Source organism: Cricetulus griseus, chromosome 2, assembly GCF_003668045.3.
Source record: "Cricetulus griseus strain 17A/GY chromosome 2, alternate assembly CriGri-PICRH-1.0, whole genome shotgun sequence".
Taxonomy (NCBI): Eukaryota; Metazoa; Chordata; class Mammalia; order Rodentia; family Cricetidae; genus Cricetulus; species Cricetulus griseus.
The window spans coordinates 42566501-42589702 of record NC_048595.1 but is presented as its reverse complement, the minus strand read 5'-3'; the positions used below and the strand labels follow the sequence as shown (position 1 = coordinate 42589702).

Genomic DNA, 23202 nt, shown 5'->3' with positions numbered 1-23202 from the left:
TGTTTCTAAATGTCAAATCGATGTTTTCAATTTCTTGAGATATTTTCTCCTTTCCTTAGTTGCTTGTAAGTCTTGAGGTTAACACCCTTTTAAAAGTTGGGTATGCCTGCAGACGTGGTTTTCAACATGTGGGTCTTGACCCCTTAGGGGCTGCATATCAGATATTTACATTACAAATTATAACAGTAGCAAAATATAGTTATGAAGTAGCAAAGAAATAATTTTATGGTTGGGGTCACCACAACATGAGGAACTGTATTAAAGGGTTGCAGCACTAGGAAGGTCAAGAACCATGTTGTAGAGACAGAAATAAAATGTAATCCACAAATGCAAGCCATGCATATCATCACATTTTTCTAGTAGCCACAATTAGAAAAGTAAAATCAGGCACTTTACTTTCTTACAAGTTGTGTGTGTGTATGTATGTGCTTTTTGAGATAGGGTCTCTTATAGCCCAGCCAGGCTTGGAACTCACTAGTTGAGGATAATCATGAAGACAAGTAGTGGTGGTGGACAGCTTTCATCCCAGCACTCAGGAGTCAGAGGCAGGTGGAGCTCTGTGAGGACAGATTGATCTACAGAGAGAGTTCTAGGGCAGTTAGGACTACACAGAAAAACCCTGTTTCAAAAAAACAAACAAAAGACCTTAAACTCTTCTTGGTTCTCTGACTCAGCCTGCCAAGTGCTGAGATTACAGGCACATGCCTCCACCTCCACTCAAGAGTAATTTTCATCGACATTTATTTGTTTTTTTAATGTACATTGGTGTGAGGGTTTCAGATCCTCTGGAACTGGAGTTATAGACAGTTTCAAGCTGCCATGTGGGTGCTGGGAATTGAATCCAGGTTCTCTGGAAGAGCATCTCTGAGCTATCTCTCCAGCTCCTCATTGCCATTTTAACATGTCATTAACACCTGAAAATGGAAGCATTTGTACTGAAACTTTTGGGATGAAGTCGGCTAATGTCCAGTGTTCATACAGCTAGGGTTAGAGCCTCGATAGTCAGCACGGTCTGCAAACGAGCAGTACTGGCATCATCTGGGTGCTTACTAGAAATGCCAATCTTTCCTTTAATGTAGCCCAGAGTAGCCTTGAATTCCTGATCTTCCTGCCTCCACCTCCCAATTTTGATGATAGGTATATGCTGTGCTCAACAAGAAATTCTAAATCTTAAGCTTACTCCAGATCTGCTCAAGTTGGCCTGTTTAAGTTGACCTCTTGTTTGTTTTTGTTTTTTGAGACAGAGTTTTTCTTTGTAGCCTTGGTGGTACTGGAACTTGCTCTGTAAACCAGGCTGGCCTCGAACTCAGACATTCACCTGCTTCTGCTTCCTGAGTGCTGAGATTAAAGGAATGTGACACCACCCCCAGCAAGGTGATGCTTGCTAACTTTCCTCAACTGCACAGTCCTAACAAGGGTACCTGGTTTTTAACAAGAACCCCCCCAAGTGCCAGGTGTGGTAGCACACACCCAAACTCTGGCTAATTTGCCAGACACCTGCCTTTGTAAACAAAAATGTATTGGCAGACAGCCATATTTGTAACAAATGCTTGTGGCCTGAAAAACTTAAATATTTATCACTGGGCCTTTCCCAGTTAGTTTTTTTTTTTTTTTTTTTTTTTTTTAGATTTATTTATTATTATAGTGTTCTGCCTGCATGTATGCCTACACGCTAGAAGAGGGCACCAGATTTCATAACAGATGGTTGTGAGCCATCATATGGTGGCTGGGAATTGAACTCAAGACCTCTGGAAGACCAGCTAGTATTCTTAACCACTGAGCCATCTTTCCAGGCTGCTTTTCCATTAAGTCTTAGATGGAAAAGTTTCTGCCTGTTACTTCTAAGGCTGTTGTGAGTCACTTGCATCTTAATGAATACCCTCAATGGCTGGAATTTCAATAAATGCTAACTATTGCTGAGAGGCAACATAACAGAATGGGCTTTGCTGCCAACTAGAAAGGCATATAAATCTAACTTGCCACTTGTAAGCTCTGTGACATTAAACACGGCACTTGAATGTTCTTGGCTCTACATTTCAGTTAGTTTTATCTATGCTTACTATGAGGCTAGGGCATGGCCCAGGGCAGTATTAAATCAGCAGCAGCTTCGTTCACATCTATGTTCTGTTAGCTGTGATAAACTGTAGCAGGAACAAATCATGCCAAACTTGTTAGTTCACATGGTGCTACTTCCTGTGGTTCCAATCTGCATTCCACAAGCAGAACTTAACGAGAGCAAAAGAGTTTATTTGAAAAAATTACTATGTATTGAAAATATACATTAGAAATTATTACATACGTCCATGGCATCCCCCTCCCCCACCACAAAAGTAGAAATATCTGCTTGCTATGCTAATGTCATAAGTAAATCCAAACCAAAAGAAAATCATCAGCAGTCTCTCCCCCTCATGTGCTGAGATGAGGGGAAAGGTTGACTGTATGGATCAGTCAGTAGGAATTCAGCAAGTCCCAGTCTTCCACCGCCAGACACATACACTTCTGCTTGGCCGACTGTGGTGCACTCTGCTCCTGCTCTGACTGCTCGAAAGCTCTCTTCTTGCTCTTCTTTGACTCTTGGCTCAACAGTGGCCCATGGCAGTCCGGAACCTTCTCTCTATAGAACTGGAGCTTCCCAGAAGAGTTCATGTGGGTGTCTGCCAGGAGACATTTCCTTGAGGCTTCTGAGAGAGCTCGTTTCTGATCTGTAAGAGTATCAATCAAGGTATCAAGGGGCTGGTGAGCCAGGGCCTGCCAAAGTCTGAGAGATCATCTAGGACTAACACAAGGTCCTGGGGTGGTCTGGGCTGAGTGGTGAGTGCCCAGCAGCAGGGGTCTCGGATACATCAGAGGGAGAGAAAATGCTTACTAGGTTTAAGCGAGTCTAACTAATAACCCAAGAATCACTTTTCTCAACTTCCTATGAGTGCAAAACCTAGAATGACACACAAATAAGTAAATAATGTATAGAAAGTGTCAGTGTCAGGCACACACTCAAATTTCACAAGTTGCTGGATTCCTTTTTCCTGTCAAAAAATGGACCTGACTGCTCTCCCGAGGAACATGATCTGCCACTATAGTGACTTCTATGTTCTAGGATTCTTTTGTTTTGTTTTGAGGCAGGGTTCCTCTCTGTTAACAGTCCTGGCTGTCCTGGAACTCACTCTGTAGATCAGGCTGGCCTCGAACTCAGAGATCCACTGTCTTTGCCTCTTCAGTGCTGGGACTAAAGGTGTGCACCTTTAATCCTTAGCTGTCCTAGGATTCTTATTTTGTCACTTCCATTGTTTCCTTCAGTTTATCTTGTTTATAAAATGAGAAAATAAATACAGCAGAATTCACCATTTTAACCTATCCCCAGAACTTTTCTTTTTTCAGAGCTGGATGAACTCAGGGCCTTAAGCATGCTAGGCAAGCATTCTACAACCAGCTGCAGTCCCTGCCCTCCAGAACACTTTACTAAACATTACTGTATGTTTGTGCAAGTGACATCAGTGTGCACACATGTGCCACAGTGCATGTACAGAGGTCAGAGGACAACTTTTGGGAGTTAGTGTTTCCCTCCCATCATGAGATCTGGGATCAGTCTCAGGCTGCTAGGTTTGCATGGCAAGCACTTTTACCTAATGAGCCATCTTAGCATCCCACAGAACTCTTTATCTTGTAAACTAAAAGTCTGTAACTATTAAACAGTAATTCCCCACTCTCTCCCTCCAACCACTACTCTTTTTCAATGAACCTGATGCTCTGAGAAGCTCACAAAAGAGCAATCATAATACAGTATTTGTCCTTTCATGAACACCTTATCTCATGGAACATGTCTTCAAGGCTCACTGTCAAAATACCCTTACCTTAAAACAGAAAACATCATTTTCAATTGCATGTAGGTATATGAGTATGTGCACATGAATGCAGGCGTCTGGGGAGACCAGATATGTTGGGTTCCCCAGAGCTGGAGTTTCAGGCAGTTATGAGCCACCTGACATGGCTGCGGAGAACCGAATTCAGATCCTATGTAAGAGTGGTATGCACTCTTAACCACTGGGCCATCTCCCTAGCCCAAAATGTCCTTACTTTTCAAGACTGAGTAACACTCCCTTGTATATAAATACTACATTCTGTTTATCCATTGTCTGTTTCAGGACACTTGGGTTTCATTTCTCTTTTTGCTCTGGTGTTTGAGATTGAATCCAGGGCCTTGCCCATGCTAGGTAACCCTTGTACACTGAATTACATCCCTACTTGCTTCCACCTGTCGGTGACACTTAATCTATGTTCTGTTTTCTTTTGTGCCACTACAAGTCTTCTTTGGGATGAGACAGTTACAAATAATAAAAAGCAACCTTCCTGATGGTGGTGCTTAGGGAATAGTTTGTCTTAGTGGTGATAAATAAGACAATACTATTACAATTAATTTTCCCACAGAGAGAAGACAGGCTGTTTTAAGAGTGTAAAACCAAAGAGTAAAAAACTCACAGAAGTACTGAGCTGCCTTTCGAGACTCTGCATCTTTCCGCTGCCGCACAGCTTCCACGCTCACTCGCTCCCACTGCAGGACGATCTAAAAGGAATTTGGAAAGATTTGAACCCAAACAAAAACTTGCCATTTCAATCTCAAACTTTTCTCCTTCTCCCCTGGTCTCTTCCCTCCCCTTCCCCCTCCCCCTCTTTTTTATACCAGGGAGGCAAGCACTATACCTGTGAGCTAGTCTTTGCTCCCTTTCCTGAAACACAAACCCATGGATAAATTCTGTTTATAAGAATCAAGTTAATGCTGGGCGTTGGTGGTGCACACCTTTAATCCCAGCACTCGGGAGGCAGAGGCAGGCGGATCTCTGTGAGTTCGAGGCCAGCCTGGTCTCCAGAGTGAGTACCAGGATAGGCTCCAAAGCTACACAGAGAAACCCTGTCTCAAAAAACAAAAAACAAAACAAAACAAAAAAGAATCAAGTTAGACTGGACATGAAAATACAATGAATCTATGTATATGTGTGAGGTGGGCCAGTTTGCTGAGCCCACTCCTGCCCAGTTCCATGCTAAGCTGGAAATCAACTGCATGAATCTTTAAATACTTAAACTTATCTGCATCTTTAACTGCATCTTTAAATACTAAAATCTTATAGTATTCTTCACATATCCCCAGACCCTTCTTATGCCTTGAAACCAATGTGTAATAATGTATCTCTCCTATATGTGTAGAATGCCCACATTTCTATTCTTATAGCACTTCAATTTTTAACTGTTACAAATGTAATTTTATTTATTAGCTACTGCTAATTTTCTAGAAATTTGACTGAATATAAACTAAACAGGACAGAATGAAAATCAAATGATCATTTCAACATATCTTGAGTAACAAGGACTTTGCATTTAATACTTCTTACTAATGCAACAATCATAATGACCATAAATGAGGAAAAACACTTGCAGGATACAGAGCATTTCAAGCAGTAAGAATACAGACCTAGCATGGTAGAGACACCTGTAGTTCCAGAATTGTAAATTTGAGCCCAGCCTAGGATACACAGTAAGACTTAAGACACAAGGAAACAAAACCACAAACCAGAAGAGTACATTTACTGGCCAGAGAGCCCTTAGCTTTAATTTCTGAATCTTGACGTGTTACACAGAGTTTAATAATGTCATGTATTCCACAGAGCTGTTAAAAGGACTGCACTTGGAATATATTAGTTATGGACCCTTCAATGGTATTTTCTAGTTACAGAAAATGAGTACTGATCTAAGGGAAAGCCAAGATGGACTAAATCAATTTGGTGATTTTGTAGGAAATAGAGACATGGTCCTTCCACTAACAGAAACAGAAATGCTAGCTGTGAAATTACAGAAAAAGGAAGCAAGTTTGAACAAGCTGACTTTCAGGTGCCAGGAAGAAACTTACAGATAATATTTGGGAATACATATAGTTCCTGATGGATGTAAGTCATCCTTTCATGATACTAAGAAACCTAAGATCACCAGGGGTGTAGAGGTATAAAAGAGAAAAGAAAGAGGAATTAGCTAAGAGAGGAAAAACCCTAAGGCAAGCATGCTTATATTAGAAGTCACATAAAGTCACAGAAGGTAAACAGCAGGCTACTCGGCAGCTTCCACAGACACTTACACAAGGGGAGGCTAAAACCAGACTACAAGGAAAGGCAGCAAAGAGGTACGAGAACTAACAAACAGAAAACAGCTGCCTTGGGGTTGAGGAATCCACTAGAATAAGGATAACTGACATTTACATACAGAAAGAAGTCGCCACAAGAGGGTGACACTGGGGATGTGGTGGTGAGGAAGCAAGGGAAATTATTATAATATGACACAGAAAGCTGAAAGCCTTCAGAAATAGAACTGAAAGAAAAAATAAAGAAGGGCTTACCACTGAAATAAACTGGCATAATTGTTTCCTTTAGAAAGGAGGGAAGTAGAGAATGGCTGGAGAAGTGGAGGGATTTGGAGGCAGAAAAGGAAGTGGGCTCCTATGTTAGACGAGTTTCCCTCTTCAGGGGGGGGTCAGGCTGGAGTTCCTACACAGGATCAGCAGGAGGGTAGGAAAACACTCCGAAGCCCTGGAGGTCCCAGGTGATGGCAGGAAGGTACACTGGCCCAATCAACTTACTTTGAGGGCACACGATTAGGTGTTTTACTTGGTCTTTACCAAAGCCAAAGAGAAAGCCTAGTTTTTTTGCTATTGGGTTTATGAGGCAGAACTCTAAAAATCTCAGTCTGACTCTACAACCTATGCTCTTTCACAATGTCACTTGCTACCAACCTACAGAAGGTCTTGGCAAGAGCATCCCATGTGTCCAAGTCCTCTAGATGCACCTAGGATGCAACCTAGGTTCCACTCTAGCAATTACTGGAGCGGGTTCCAAGTCCTTCTGAAACACTTGACACAGGTCTCCCTTCTTACCTACAGGGAGATGATGATACATTAAGGTAGCTGGACAGGTTCACCATCATGCCTTCTGGCTCAGAGCCAGGGAGGGACTCAGGACAAAGTCTTCCATGCTTCTACTAGGGAACAACAGTTAAGTATCTGAAGGGGAAAGGTGCCCCACACAGGTGAGCTGCTGTACACCTGGTATCTTCTGACTTTCTATTCAGGGCTGTACTCTTACCAATCTGGAGAAGGGCAATATGAAGTCAAGAAAGTCAAAGTCCAGTTCTTTCACTGGCAAACGCCAAGAGAGAGAAAGACCAAGAGACTGCTCACTAACACCATGGAAAAAGAAATAAGCCCAAAAGAAAGGGAAGAGCCAGATTTGAACCCTTTATAGTATGACACTAGTTAATTCTCTCTGGAGTACAGCACACTATTAAGAGAACAGTTAGATCAAATCTTCTTCCTTTGCATAACAAGTCATAATTTACTCATTTCCTGAATCATTTGTAGACTAAGATAGCATTCTAGGCAAGACACCCAGTCTATCAACCATGCAGGGAAGTACTGACATCTGACATCCTGTACTAACTCCTTAAGTAGATGGGTCAGTAACAGTCTATCACCATTGCTGACTGAGTGAAGACTACAACTGAGCCAAGAGCATCAAAGGAATTAATGTTTATTCAATTTTTAGGTACCTAGAATAAAAATGAAATGCTGTAGTGAAAAGCCTGGAGTACCTGGTCAGCCCAGCCCTCTGTTTTGCAGTTACTATGATCAAATTCCTTCAAAGGCACTTTGGAGTGAACAAGGCCTATGTGTGTCTGGAGCTTGTCCTTGACGGCTTTGATGTCCTAGTGAGGGAGAAACACCAGAGACAAATTACTTGCTTTGAGCAGCAAAGACCACCATAAATCAGGTGTGGTGGTACACACCTGTAATTCCAACACTAGGCAGACTGAAGCAGGAGGACCACCAATTCCAGACCAGCCTGGGCTATCCAATGAGACCAAACACCAAAACCAGCTGGGTATGGTAACATATGCCTGTGATCCCAGTATTCAATAAGCTAAGGATTGTCAGCCCAGGAAAGGCTACATAGTAACACTATATCTCAAAAAAATCAAAACAAAAACAAACAAGATCATCAAAAATACTAGTTTTTCCTAAACACCAATTAATAGAAGCAAAGTAACAAATCATAAAATCTATGAAAATGAAAGAAACCAAAAGCATTACCTTTAGCCCTGTTCCAGAGATATCTAAACAGTTCAGTTTTCTAAAAGAAAATAGGTATCCAATTCCAGCATCTGTGATCTCAGGGTTACCTAGATGTCAAAAATAAGGAAATATTCTGTCATAACTGTAAAACCCCCACAGTAGACTCAGGAAAACAAAACAAAACAAACCCACCCAGACAAACAATAAGCTATAAAGCACAGAGTGGGTGAACTCTGCAGAGCGAATTCAACGTAAGGGTCTTATTTTCTCTGCTTACAACATGAAGCAGCCACATTAGCTCCTTCACAGCTCCAACTGCCTAGGACGTGGATGAGCAGAATATGTGATGGAACAGTTTTCCCAAATAACTCCATTTGATGATGCATGAAACTAATGAAATGGTTCATATGGTCTGCTCATCACCACTTCACCTCTGCAGTAAAGGCGAATGTTTAGTCTGAAAAGACTTCGAAGTTACTTATAAACAAAGGGACTATCATTCCTCTTACCGTCTTGTTTTTCCAGAGCTTTTCTTACACATTACCTTCTCACATCAGAGTGATGCCTTAGCCGTTTTCTCTAAGAATGCCAAGCACAGTGCCAGCTATACAGCAGATGCTCAAAAGTATTTACTGAATACATCCCTGGCAGGTACGCCAGGGATTCAATAATGTTATTGTACAGAGGCCAAGACCAAGACTCAGAGAAATCAAGTAGCTTGCCCAAGGGTACAAAACTGTCCTCTGCAGTTTCCATTCACTGGGATCAACCCACTTTGCCACAGACGGTGTTACTGGACTCTCAAATTGCTCACTTCCTACCATTTGAGTCAATGGATGGTCAATCTTTTTTTCTTTTTGAGACTGGGTTTCTCTGTGTAACAGCCCTGGCCATGCCGGAACTCATTCTGTAGACCAAGCTGGCCTTGAACTCAGAGATCCACCTACCTCTGCCTCCCAAGCGATGTGATCAAAGACATGTTCCACTACCACCCAGCAGATCTGGTTAATCTTAAATTACCAGAAGAGTGGATATATTCAGCTTCTTATTAGATAAATACTGATGCAAAGAACCTAGATGACAGACACCATGACCAGAGAACAGATGTCCTTATGTATGCTCTTAACATGACAGGAGGGACCAGCTGGCTATTCTCCGAGTGGCATGGGAAATCCGAAAAGCCTATTCCTCCCTGTAGAAAGTAGTGGTAAGATGCTAAAGGCACTGGGCCAGGAGTCAAGAGCCACTGGCTTCAGTCCTGTCTGCCACAAGACTGCTATGGCTCCTAGAAGGTCAGCTTGCCTTTTATCCTCTCAAATGAGAGGGATGATGTCCCTAAAGTCATCCTCAGACATTAACACCCCATAACTTACAGGATAAGTCTAACAGCGTTAGGTTCTCAAGGCCTCTTTTCATCACTCTTACTGGTGCTGTCATTTTCCGAATGCCGGCATCAGATAAGCAATTATCCTTCAAGTGGAGCTGAGTTACACTAGAGAAACAAAGTCCATAAAAATATCACTTAAACACTGTTTGAGAATATGCTTTGAAACATTTCACTTAAACATAAAATATCAACATCTCTAAATATTATAAAAGTCCACCCAAATCCTACTAAGCTGCTTTTCTGTTTTCAACTATCCTTTCTGCAGCTGTTCTTGAACTTTTATAAATTTTAAAAAATAAATTTATTTTATGCATACAGTGCTCTGCCTGCATGCATGTCTATGCACTATGTGTGTACATGGTACCTGTGGGAAGCTAGAAGAGGGCATAGAATCTCCAGGAACTGGAATTATAGATGGTTGGTGAACTACATGTGGGTGCTAGGAATTGAACCCAAGTGCTCTTAACCACTGAGTTGTCTTTCCAGTCCCACATTTTTGTAAATTTTTATTACATGTATTTATTTTTTGTGGGTGGACAGTGTGAAGGATGCATATGCCATGGTGAAAGTATGGGGGTCAGAGGACAATTTGTGGGAGTTGGTTCTCTCTCCCAACCATCTGGGTTCCAGGGACTGAACTCAGGTCATTAGGCTTGGTGACAAGTGACTTTACCCAATGAGCCAGGTTTCCAACCCCAATTTTTTATCTCTTGCTATAAAAAACTAGGAATGGCAAATAAGGAACAATATTTTTCAATCCTGACAGTTTCAATAAAGATTAATTAGAAAAAAAGAGCAAATCAATTATCTTTCTTAAGAGTTAGATCCAATCTATATTGCTATACCAAGTAAATAGAGGTTGAAAATATTTTAGAAAAACAATTAGTAAATAAACACAGGCAACTAAGTGGCAATCCTTAAGATGATCCCATTGTATCATCCTTTTAAAAATAAAACAATCATTTAAAGTGACAACAGGCTGTACCTAGACAGAGCCTCATTGGTGAGATGTTCTAGAAGTTCATGTTCATCTCCAAGCTTGCAACAGGAAAGATCCAGTCGGGTGAGCTCCCGGAAAGACTTGATCTCTTCAAGTTTTTCTGCAATCACCAAATACCTGTGCAGTGTGACAAAAATCAATTGCTTGTCTTTATCTTCTAGAACTTTCTTTTTGTGACCTTGTGGTACAGTCAACATGCCATCATCCCAGAATACCATGTAATAAGCTCACATCAACATGGGTTGGACTAATTAATAAATACCTCAGAAAATTTTGTACATGATGATGGAATAAACATCCTGAATAAACAGAAGGGATGAGCAAAGGCAAGTCACAAGAAAAAACATCCAGTTTGTAATTAGTCAGACCGCAGTGGTAGTGCTGGGATTCTACCTGGGAATTTCCAAACTCTTTAGCATACACAAAACTTGAATTACTCTCTCTCTGTTTTTTTTTTTTTTTTAAAAAAAAAAAAAGGGTCTCACTCTGTAATCTAGGCTGGCTTTGAACTCATAAGTCTCCTGCCTCATTTATAGGCATGAACCCAAGTTTTAATCTGCATATACTCAAAAATATTTCAAAAGCTATCTGGCAGACCACATGTTTATCTTCTTACTGAAACTCAAGCTTGAGCACCTGTCCACACCACTGAAGCTCTGTTACCCCAACTACCTGAAAGTATGTAGCAGCAAGATTCTCATTTAGATGCTCACTAAGACAAACTACGAACACGAGTGACTTAATGACACTGGAGCACCTTGCCAAAGAGTTATCAGGAAGCATCAGGGAGGCCTCTGGAGAGGAGGAGATCAAAATGGCATCCTACTGCCTGGCTGGGCTCTGCCCTGCCTTCTAGTTGTTCATCTATTTCTAATGAGGTCAGCAGGAAAAAAATGAAAGGTATTGGTGTGACAGGAACAGGAGAGAAAAGGTTCCAGAAATACCAGGGAAGCTTGACAGTGGCAAGAGCATCTACTTCCCATCTACTTTCCTCTTAGATTGGAAGTTTCTACAACAGAAGAGTATGCTAGTGTTAGTGAGAGAGTACAGCTCTCTTACTTAGCTGGAACTTAACTGCCAAAAACAGGATGGACACTCAGAAGGGAATAGTGGGGTCGAATTCTCTCCTTCTTATAGGCAACTGAAGTTACTGGTACTCAAAGTGGTATGAGGCACTGGTAACCTCTTTAAATTGACACGTTTCAACTGTCTGGAGATAGCTCAGCTGGGGACACATGCAACCATTACTTACTCAGACTACTGTGATTACACTGTGAATAAAGCTGTTTTCTACAGTCCAGTCACAGTACTGAAATGTGTTAATGGGGATTTAGAGGCTTACTGGCAACTAGAGAAAGGAAAACACATATCCTTTGATCGATTACCAAAAAAGATTTTTAGTAATTCTGAAATAAGGATGAAGGACATAATACTGTGTAATGTGGCTAAGAAATATTATGGAACTCAAGGCTAAGGACCAACATTCTAGGCATGGACAATACTAAATGCTAATCTAGGACACAAGGCTTCATATTCTTGCTGACAGCTAGTATTCCAAACAACCTTCGAAGGCCGAAACAGTAGAGAAACAACAGAACACACACACATATACAACAGAACACACACAAATATATTCTAGTGTCAAGCAGACTTGAGTTTGAGTTCTTTTTACTGTACTGTGGGGGGAGAGGCAGAGAAAGAGAGAAACACAGAGATGGGGGTGGTGAGAGAATGAGAGGAATTGGTTCTTTCCTTCCATGTTTATGTGGGCTGCAGGAGTCAAACTCAGGTTGTCAGGCTTGCATCATTAGGAGGTAAGTGCCTTTCTTTACCCACGGAGCCTTCCTGCTGGCCCCAGCTTTAATTACTTGCTCCATCACTTAACCCTTCTGAGCTTCATTTTTTCCAGCTATAAAACTACATCTTCCCAGAATCATTAAGAAAAACAAACATTTAAGAAGTATATGGCGGCCTATGGACCACCCTTTAAATAGTGGTGATTATTACTACTTGATTAACATAGGGTGATATTTTAAGGAAAATATACTTGCTCTCTGTGACCACCATTAAAACATGAGGGAGGAGTTTTGTCTAGCTGGAGCCCAGATGTAAAGACACTGACTTCTGGGCAGGCAGCTTCTGGGCCTGTCACCAAGACCACAAACAAATGTCTCACGTGCCTGATTCTCTGAAGTCCTCCCCCTTTTGTGTCAGTACATCCTCTGCCACAGCAGCTCTGGGTTGCAAACATATCCCCACAGTTCCTATTCTCTAATATTCTTCTGGGTAGTGAAAGGGAGAGTTTAGGTCACAACTGAAAATTCGCTTGTACCTTAATAAAAATGCAAAGTTTGGAATTACTTTCACAAAATAAAATCCAAAAGATTATGTTGAAAATGTTCCCTATAGCCAGGCGTTGGTGTCGCACGCCTTTAATCCCAGCACTCGGGAGGCAGAGGCAGGCGGATCTCTGTGAGTTCGAGGCCAGTCTGGTCTCCAGATCGAGCTCTAGGATAGGCTCCAAAGCTACACAGAGAAACCCTGTCTCGAAAAACCAAGAAAAAAAAAGAAAATGTTCCCTATATTTTATTATAAGCAAATACATGATCATAAGGTAAGTAGGGAAGAGATTAAGAAACTACAAAAAGTACAAAAACAAATAAAACCTGCAATATTCTACACAGACATTGGAAGGTTCTTTTGACAATACAAACTATTTTTAAAACAAAATGTAGGGTTAAAATGAAAAAATTAAGTCATCCTAAATTACCTTGAATTCAATCACCAGTACCACATGAAAAAAATATCTGGCTTTTAATCTTAGCACTCAGGAAGGCAGGTGGAATCTGGAGGCCAGCCTGGTCTACAAAGTGACTTCCAGGACAGCCAGGTGGGTTATAGAGAAACCCTGTCTCAAAAATAAACAAAAACAAAAACAATGGGATCTGGCCAGCAAGGTTGCCCAGTGGGTAAACTTGCCATTTAGTTCTCAGGACTGAAGTAAAATCCCTAAGATCTACATAAAGGTGGAAAGAAATAACTAACTCCATAAAGTTGTTCTCTAACTTCCATGTGTGTCATGGCACACGATACATGCCATGGCATGCATGTACCTACTCACACATACAATAATACAGTTTTTTATTTTTTAAAGTCCATTTGCATCTGGGCATGGTGATACATGTCTTTAATTCCAGCACTTGGGAGGCAGAGGTAGGTGGATCTCTGAATTCAGGAGCAGCCTGGTCTCCAGAGTGAGTTCTAGGACAGCCAGGGCTACAGAGAAACCCTGTCTTGAAAAACTGAAATAATAAAAAAACACCTTTTGCCTAAAAAAACATTTTTTTTTAAATTATAGAACAAGGGGTTTTGCTACATAGCTCTGTTTGGCCTTGTACTAGCTCCGTAGCTTGCCTTAAACTCACAGCAATCTTCCTGCCTTCGTCTCCTGAGTGCTGGGATTATAGGTATGAATCATTTTTCTCATTTACCATATTTTGAACATTTATCACATCATTTAAATTATCTTAGAATATTATCTTAACTTCATTATCTGATTGGTACCATAATCTGTTTGAAAAAGTCTCTAGATTTCAGCTTCTCACTGCTACAAATAGTGCTGCAAAGAATACTGTTATCACATTAGATTCAATAGATTTTTTTTTTTAAATATTATTTTTTCTCTTGAGACAGGATCTCACTATGTAGTCCAGGGCTGTCCTGGAATTCTCTATGTAGACCCGGCTGACCTGGAACTCAGAGAGATCCGCCTGCCTCTGCCTCTGCCTCTGCCTAAGTGCTGAGATTAAAGGTGTGGGCACGACATCCAGATTAAAAGTTATTTTTAAGACAAGACCTCACTGGCCATAAACTCCTGGGCCTTCTGCTTCAGCCTTGTTGAGTGCTACGATTGTAGTTGTGTACCATCTTAACTGGGCTCACAAGAGCGACTCTGTCTTCTGTGAGTTTCAGCTTCTGTCTTTGCTGGAGGCCCAGAAATAAGAGAAACAAGAAGGTTGACTCCTCTCACTGTGTACATCATTTGCAATAGCCACCTTCTTGGAGCCTAAATTTCCCCTGTAAGGTAGATGCTACTTTATAGAGTGATCACCATACCTGTTGAGATAGTCTTAAAAAGTAGAATTACGGGCCAACCATGGTGGTATATGCCTGTACTCTCAGCCATGAGTTTGAGGGCAACTGGATTTACACTGAGGAGCAAGCACAGCTTCACGGAGAGACTTGTCTCCAAAAACCAAAGCAAACAAAGTGAACTGTGGGCTGAACAAATTGTGTGGCTGTTTTTAGGGCTCTCAATACATACTTCCAAACTACTTTCCAGAAATGTTACACTTATGTATTATTTTGGCACTGGAGCTGTTACATTATTTATATGCTGATCAAATGTGAATTAAAGTGGTATTTTCACAATCTAACCAATCATACAACAGAAAAATAGGGACAAATAGCATTTTTAAAACCATGGAAAATATTTAGGCTGTAAAGATAACTGGGGAAAGTAGGGAAATAGAATACCAGTTATAGAGCATATACTCTCAAGTGAATAAAACTGTGTATTTGAATATTATTGCTGTGGTGACATTGTTAACTTTTTAATTTTAGCTTTATATATTCCCAAATATGGAGTTTTTATACATAATCCTACTTTCCACCTTTCTACAATAAACATAAATAACTTGGAATAAAAGTAAAGAGGTGAGGCAGGGCAAGGTGGCTTATGCCTATAATAGCACCCAGGAGGCTGAGGCAGGAGATTGGCAGTATAAGGTCAACCAAGCTAGTACAAAAGCTTACCAAGGAAGGAAGGAATGGGGTGGGGTGGGGGATAAAATGTGGAATAAATTGGCTTTGTCATTTAGCAAGATAAGTGTTTTCCTTTCACTGGCAGCAGTCCCATGTCCTGCCACAACTGAGGCCATAACACAGACAGAGCTTTCAGGAAATGCCTGCTTCATGCAAGTCCAAGGTTCTGTTCTTTGTGTCCTTAGGCCTTGTCTTTTTAAAGTAATGTATGTGACCTGACCTGGGGTAAAATCATTAACTCCATGAACCAATTAAATGAAGACTAGTTATGTTTTTCTCCACGTTTTATGAGTTTTATCTTATATTTTCTGTTATTGCTTTCTCTCTTTTATTGTATAATTCTGTTTGGCCTCATTTTATAGGGCATATTTATTATTCATCTTAATGGTAAATTGGTGGGCTGGGGAAATGCATCTCAGATAGAACACTTAACTAGCATATATTAGGTCTGGGTTGGATCTTTACAACCACACACACAAAAAATTAACTAATAGCAAACTGCTTTTTAATCATAAAAAAATTCAGGTGGTACATGATAATATTAAGTCTATAATACTGATTACAAATGAGTTTCAAATTGTGAAGAATAAAAGGTACATAGGTATATGAAGCATGTAATCATTTACATTTCCAGTTTGACAAACTAGAAAGCCACAAAAAGATGTAAATGTTCAGAGTATCTTCGCAGTTTGAAAAAAAAAAAAAAAAGCCAGTGGTTGGTCTCTGAGAGAAGAAACAAGAGATAAGAGATAAGAGAGATGGTTCATTCTTCTGTGCTCATGTTTGAACTGTTTGCTAGGGTTATTTTTACTCTTTTAAAAGTAGATGTTCTTAAAGTTTTCTTAAATGATAGTAGAAAGCATATTTTAAATAAATACATAAAAGTACACAAGCAAAAGCAAATCAGTCACAAAAGAAAAGTCTGCTTTGTAAGGAGACAGACCTGGGAGCTGGGAAACTTAACTGAGCATTTCCAAATTTTAGGGTGTTTGATATTTTAATCTCACATTTTTTAGTTACTTTTTAATCTAACACTCAATATCTAGTGTTCTTAAAACTGAAACACGACCAAGAAGTCTAAGTACTAATCTTCACATTCCCAAGGGTTTACCAAGAGATGTTTGGCAGGTCATACCTTGACTTTCCTGTATTCTCTTATGACAAAAGTTGACTCCAAGGAAGCATGATGATATACACTTGTACTTAAAAAGTTGAGGAGGAAGATAGTTTAAGCCCAAGTGTGTTTTGTTGTTTGTTGTTTTATTTTCTGACACAGGGTTTCTCTGTGTAACCTGGCTGTCCTGGAACTCTTTCTGTAGACCACCAGGCTGGCCTTAAATCCACCTGCCCCTGCCTCCCCAGATCTGGGATTAAAGGTATGCATAACCACTGCCAGGAACTCCTAACTGTCCTTTACCAACCTGGGCAATATAGCAAGACCATATTTCAAATGGAGAAAAAAAAAAAAAAAAAAAAAAAAAGGGAGAGAGAGAGAGAGATTGGCTGCCAAGTATTTTAATCTATTGAAAGAGCTATGGCAGCCACCCAATCCTTACAGAACATTTTCTTTCTTTTTTTTTTTTCTTTTCAGGGGAGAGTACAAACAATGTTGTAGGAGATGAAGAAAGACACCCGGTGATCTTTGCGCCTCCCTCAAAATGGTCTGTACTTTGAATGTTTAAGTTTGAATTGAAAGTACTGTCTGATGGCAGAGTTTATGAACCCACTAAGCCCCAGGGCTTGACAGGATAAACATATCCACTGAAGTACTCAAATATCCTAATGAGAATACCCACCTGTTTCTTAAGCACAGTGAGCAAAGCACCAGACTCCCATAGGCCTCAGTGAACTTCTGTAAAGCCCTGAGCCCTGCACCTGGCTCTGTGAACTTCTGTCTGGCTTCAGCAGCAGAAAATAGCTTTTCAGCAATCTGCTCAGGAAAGCCAATAAGGGAATCAATGTGATCAACGTTGTCAGAGATGAAGCCCAACACCAGGCTGAAGAGGGATTTGGCAGAGTAGCGCAGATTCCCCTCACGGGTGTATGTGAAGATGAAGTGATCAGTCTTCTCTTTCTGTGCAGTGTCTTCCCTGTTCATGCACAGCTCCACAGAAAAGCCTTTGGGAAAAAGTCTGAAAGGCCGTGGCTTCTGCAGGCTGTTCTTGACACCATCCAGAGCCAAATTGACCATGTGTAGCTGCCCATTTTCTCGAACATAGATGGGCCCTGGATCCACGTGGGTTTCTGAGTTGAGGTAGTAAGCCATTGCCTTGATTTCAACTGTAAAAACAAGGCACACGAAAGCAAATCCAATTAAAATGTTATCTGCAACACGAACTTGACCTTGCTATGCCCACAGCATTATGATCCTCCACTATGGGAAAAGCATAACTCACCAGTTGCTGAGAACTTTGTCACTGTGAGGCACCTACTGTTTGTATCTGAAGTGCCTCTTTTGCACTTTTCTTGACGATTTAGTAATCTACTCATCTTTCAGAATTTTAAGCTCAAATTTCATTTCTAAAACTCACTCAGAAGTTACCAAAATGCCAGTAGCAATTCTTTTAGAAGTAAATTTGCAACAGCACAGTTTATGTTAGCAGAGCAATAGGAACTTCCTCATGTCCAATACTGGAGTGTTAGTAAATAAAGTATATATTCCATTTCATCAGATATTATGAACCCATTGAAATTGTGGAATTAAAAATGTTTACACACAGAAAAAAAGACAGAAGTAAGTAACTCCCTTGCTACTTTGGCACCTTCAACACATCTCTTTGTTGCACTTGGCTCACTGTCCTATTGATTTCCTTCTGGGTCTGTCTTTGCTGCTTTTGCACAGAGAGAAAGCCCACATTTAATTCATCCAGACTCCATAACAGGATTCTGGCACATTACAGTCCCTGGAGAGAATGTTATGGAACTAGTTTAGTTCCATAAGCCTTAGGTAAACCACAAGCAACAGGAAGTTGAATTTGAATTTACAGATAAAGACCCCCCCCAAAAAAAAGGCTAAATAGAGTTATTATACTCCTCAAGAATGTCAGATCTGTTCAGGTTCTGTTAGAACACTCTGAGGTAAGTCAAAAATAAAAACCAGTTAGGTGTTTCTTCAATCATGTTGGTAACATGAAATTAGTTGTAATAAATACTTGTTTTCTTGGATAAATGAAATTTCAAATTACAGGAGAAACTGCTATGTTAAATAAAGCGAGGCAGCCAGGTGGTGGTGGCACACACCTTTAGTCCCAGCACTCAGGAGGCAGAGGCAAGCGGATCTCTGTGAGTTCCAGACCAGCCTGGTCTACACGAGCTAGTTCCAGGACAGTCTCCAAAGCCACAAAGAAACCCGGTCTCAAAAAGCCAAAAATAAAATAAAATAAAATAAATAAAGTGAAGGCATCAGATTATCATTTCTCTAACAAGAAGGAAAGATGAATTTTAATATAGTGTAGGCCTGTCACTATTTCTAAAGGACTCTGAAATTAACCCTCAAAGACTCTGGTTGACTTTTAGAGTGAACCAACTCAACTTCTGTAGTAATGCCTACAGTGTAGCCCTGAGCCGTTTACAAGTGTCAGCAAACAATTAAGTGAATGACAAAATGCTGAGTCTCTGGAGATCAAACAATGATCCTGTTTGTGGGAATCACTGCTATCCATTTTTCTCCTGAGAATAATTATGTGTATAAGTACAGCAGAAAAGAAGGCCCAGCCTAGCCCTGGAGCCTCTGCCTTTCCGGCTCATCCACTATGTCCTACTCTGTGGCCCCGCCACTACTACCCGGGTAAACTGGCCACTTGACCCACTGGGATTGGCTTAGTTTACCGCTTTTGGTTGTTCTGCCTGACCTAGCTGTTTCCTCCTGCTCATCATTAACATTCAACTCAACCATCACTCACCATTCTCCTGGGAAACTTTTGCAACCCCTATACTAGTCCATGCCTGTCTTGTTTTCCCAGAGCACCCAGTGTTTCCTTTTACACAACACTTAGCACTGTATACTATGTTCACTTGTTACTGTACCCAAACTGTTGAGTTCTTTGAAGGAAAGGCACTTGATTTATCTCTTACTCAGGCCTAACATGGTGCTTAGTACTGAGTAAGCACTCAACAGATATGTGCTGAACTGAATGAAACCTCAAAGGGGCAGATTTAGTGCTCTGATATTGTTGCTAGGAGCCAGCTCCTCTTCCAGGCAACAGCTGCAAACTCCCCCCCCCCCCCATCAGCCCTTCTGCAGGTGGTAGAAGCAGAGCAGATGATGGGGCTATATTGCTACTGGTACTATCAAGAGAGAAAAACAAAACAACTAAAGTAAAAACCAATTTTAAAAAGTCTTGCAACAGTGCCAGCTCTAAGACTCCATACTCTTCTCTTGCCAGCATTCAGGGTCTGCTGCTGAAGAGATGGTCCCTCTCACTTGTTTTAAGCACTTCTTTCAGCAGGGGCAAGTATTTGGCCCCTTCAACCTCACAGACCTTAATCCTAACCAGGAGAAAAAGAAAACATCCTTTGATCTTTAAGAGTAGATCTTCAGAAGCTACTCTACTTAAGTACCAGAAAGTAGATACTAGGTATGGCCTTAAAAAGAAATTATTTGATACATAGACAAAAAATAAATAAGTGAATGGAGGAAAGAAAATATTTTATCACCACCACCATTTTAGAGTGGACTGAAATTTACTACATAGTCCATACTGGCTTCAAACTCACAACAATCTTTCTACCACAGCTTTTCAAGTGCTGGGATTACAGGCATATACCACCGTGCTTAGCCTAATGATCTAACTGTTAACAGCAGAAAAGCAAATCCTATAGAAGATTATGTATCTTGGTGAACCAACACACCATAATGCTGACAAGCAGAAGGAAGGAAAGGAAGAAGAAAAAGACAAAAACCCAGGTTCTAACATATATGCCCTGCTCTTGATCTTAATCTCTAATAATAACCTTCCATAAACTTTGGAGTAAAATGGAACCAATGGATGATAAGGATTCATGAAAATTAGAAGCATGCTTCCATCCAGCAGAGGGCACAAGTAGGTTGGGATCAGAGTTCAGAAGCAAATCCCTTACTCTGTCCCAAATCCTGCCAGCATTACCTTCCAAGGATCATTTTCAAAAAAGGGGGCAGTTATGACTGTATCATATCCGTAGATTAGTCATCAAATGTCATTCTCCTTTTAAATGAACAAAAAAAACCCTTCAGTTTCCTTAAGAGTAAATCTACATCATTTGTCCAGGCAGTAATCCAAGGGTTTGTTTTCTTCAGTTATAGTATTTGAAGAACTATCCTTAGTTTAGGGAATCATGGTAACTTTTTTTTTTTTTAAACATCCTGCATTTTCCCAATTAGGCACTTCCTGAAGTTTGTGAGGTACTATAAAATGATCCAAGGATTAAATGAATGTCTGAACTTTCAACTTTAAGAACCATAAAGGGTAAAGCTTCTCTTTTAGATATTGCTTGCCCCTCACTATTGTTCATGGTGGCCTATTACAAAGTTGACCCCTTAAGAAACAGAGCCTTTTCTTGCTTGGGGGAGGTGCTCATTCAAACTGGAAAATTAAGATAATAGATATCTGCAAGAATAACAAAGTTCAGTGTAGATCTCTTGTAGCTATACGTCAGATTAACAGAGTGACAGACAGGCTGGTGTATCTCTAGCTTACTACAGAGAAGCAGCATACAAGTATGGTACAATAGCACATTACCTCAGTGAAGCTAAAGTTAGCACAAAGCATATCATTTCTTCAAATAAATGAAACAACTTTAAAAGTTCAGTCCTCTACAGCTTCTTTAAATAAGAGACAAGATAAAAATAACTAAACACAACCGTTTTTTTAAATCTTGAAGCCAGCTTCTAAGCAAAAAGCATAATAATTATCCCAGTCAGGTGAACTGGGGGAAGAGAAGAGAGAAGGCAATAGGATAACAGTGCTTAAACTGTGAGCTGAGCCTATGGCTAATTTGAAGGGGGGAAAAAAATCCCCAAAAAATAAAAAAGAACTCCTAACCTTAGTAGATAAGTTAGCAATCTCCTAAGAATAATAAATAGGCCAAAGTAACGATTGCTGTTAATCATACCAGATGTGATTGAAAGCTACCACATATTACATACCTACCAGCTGGCAAGCTCTGTTAGGTACAACATAAAATGATGTCATGCAGTCACTGATCCTATGAGGTCAGGATTGCCTCTTAATGGATGAAGAGGCTCAGAGAAATGAAGTAACTTACTTAAGGCTTACAACTGCTGAATGACACAACCTGGATTCAATCACAGGGCTGTATAACTCCAAAGCCATCATCTTTCCACTTGCATGACACTGTACCTCAAGAATAAAAATACAACACCCAGCCTTAACAATGTTTTTAAAACACTCAAAATTAATCTCGCCGGCCATCTGATCTCTCTGGTACTCACACAGTAGCTCAAGCTGGGGGTTAAGAGGGCAGGGACTATATTAAAAAACAAACCAGGGGACATCTGAGGAAAGAGTGGGTGGAAACAGAACCAGGGCTGTCTTAAGAATGAGACTGTCAGGCCAGGGCAGAAATCCGCCATATCCACACACCAGGAAAACATCTGTCAACCCATGACCTTCATCTCAAGACTACAGACACCTTTGGTTTGAAACTGTAGTTCCTTTTAAAGACTTTTTCTTAACATCAAATCCGAATAGAAAGAAGTTCTAAACTATCTCTAATCAACTAACAATCCACCTTCATTGTTCTGTGTCACCGCCATTATTCAATTTGCCACAACTTCTTTTTTTCCTGTAACTTGCACTTCCCTACCTGCTTTCTCCCCCAAGCTGCAGAAACTCACGTCACATCCAGGCCCCCACTTTCCCCAAGAGCAAGCTAATCTCTCCAACATCTTGATATATCGTTTTACCCACTCTAGCTTTTCATACCAAAAAAAAAAAAAAAAAATTCAATCCCCACCCCCACTGTAACCTTGCCCATTTACCACTCCCAGCTCTTCTAGCCATCTCCTCTCACACCTCAGACTCTTCTGTACCCCTCAAAATTCGGCCCCGGACCTCCAGACTCAATCCCATCTCCATCTGCCTCCCCGCGCCCTTTTCCAGCCCCCATCCTTCTCTCCCTCACCATTCTTCCCTTCCTCTCAACATCGGGGTTCCTCTCAGCCCCCCCCCAGTCTCTCCATCTCTTTCCCGGCTTTGCGCCCTCAACCTTCACAATCCCCTTTCTTCACGCCTCGTTATGGCCAACTTCACAATCCACAGCCTCAACTTGTTTCTTCCCTGCCCCCAGACCCCACCCCTCCCCCTATTCCAATCCTAGCTCCTCTCCTCCGTGCACGCCTCAACCCCTTTCTTTTACCCCTTCCCCAGCACTCCCACCCAAGCCTCTCCCCAAGTTCACCCCAGCTAAATCCGTTCCCTCTCCCGCCCAGAGCCCCAATTCCCACCCGACCAGACTAAGCCCACACACCGCCGACCCCACCCTCAAGCCCACCTCAGACAGCCCCCCATCTTCATCCTCCCACCTCTCCCTCTGCCAGCTCCACCTGGTCCCTAGGGCCTTCCCCTCCCCCAGCCCCTCACACTCTGCCCGCCCGCCCCCCCACGCGCTGCCCGAGGCTCGGCAAGCGGCCCGGCCCGCGGCCGCCACCTACCTGTGCCCCTGCCCGGGGCAGCGAGCGGCAGCACCTCACTGATGGCTCCTTCCTCCACAGAGCGGCTGACCAGGAAGCGGCTTGGCACCCAGGCCACAAAGCCCGTGAGGGTGGGACACACACAGAGGGTGGCAAGAGGGAGGGGCTGGGGGCGACCTGGCGCCGCGGGACCGCGGGACCAGCGGGGCGGGGGAGGCCTCGGCTGGGTAGGCGCGCGTGCGCGGGGCCGGCATGAG

General features: G+C 41.5%; 1 protein-coding gene across 1 annotated transcript; it reads right to left on the bottom strand.

Moving 5' to 3' along the window:
- Positions 1 to 2226: 2226 nt before the first annotated feature.
- Positions 2227 to 23186, bottom strand: Lrrc42 (leucine rich repeat containing 42). The gene is made up of 8 exons (XM_027402369.2): positions 22967 to 23186; positions 17112 to 17595; positions 10477 to 10608; positions 9478 to 9596; positions 8123 to 8211; positions 7624 to 7737; positions 4474 to 4558; positions 2227 to 2702 (listed from the first exon to the last, which is right to left on the bottom strand). Exons 2-8 carry the CDS (start codon positions 17579 to 17581, stop codon positions 2449 to 2451), a joined length of 1263 nt encoding a protein of 420 aa, XP_027258170.1. The 5' UTR covers positions 17582 to 17595; positions 22967 to 23186; the 3' UTR covers positions 2227 to 2448.
- Positions 23187 to 23202: the final 16 nt, after the last annotated feature.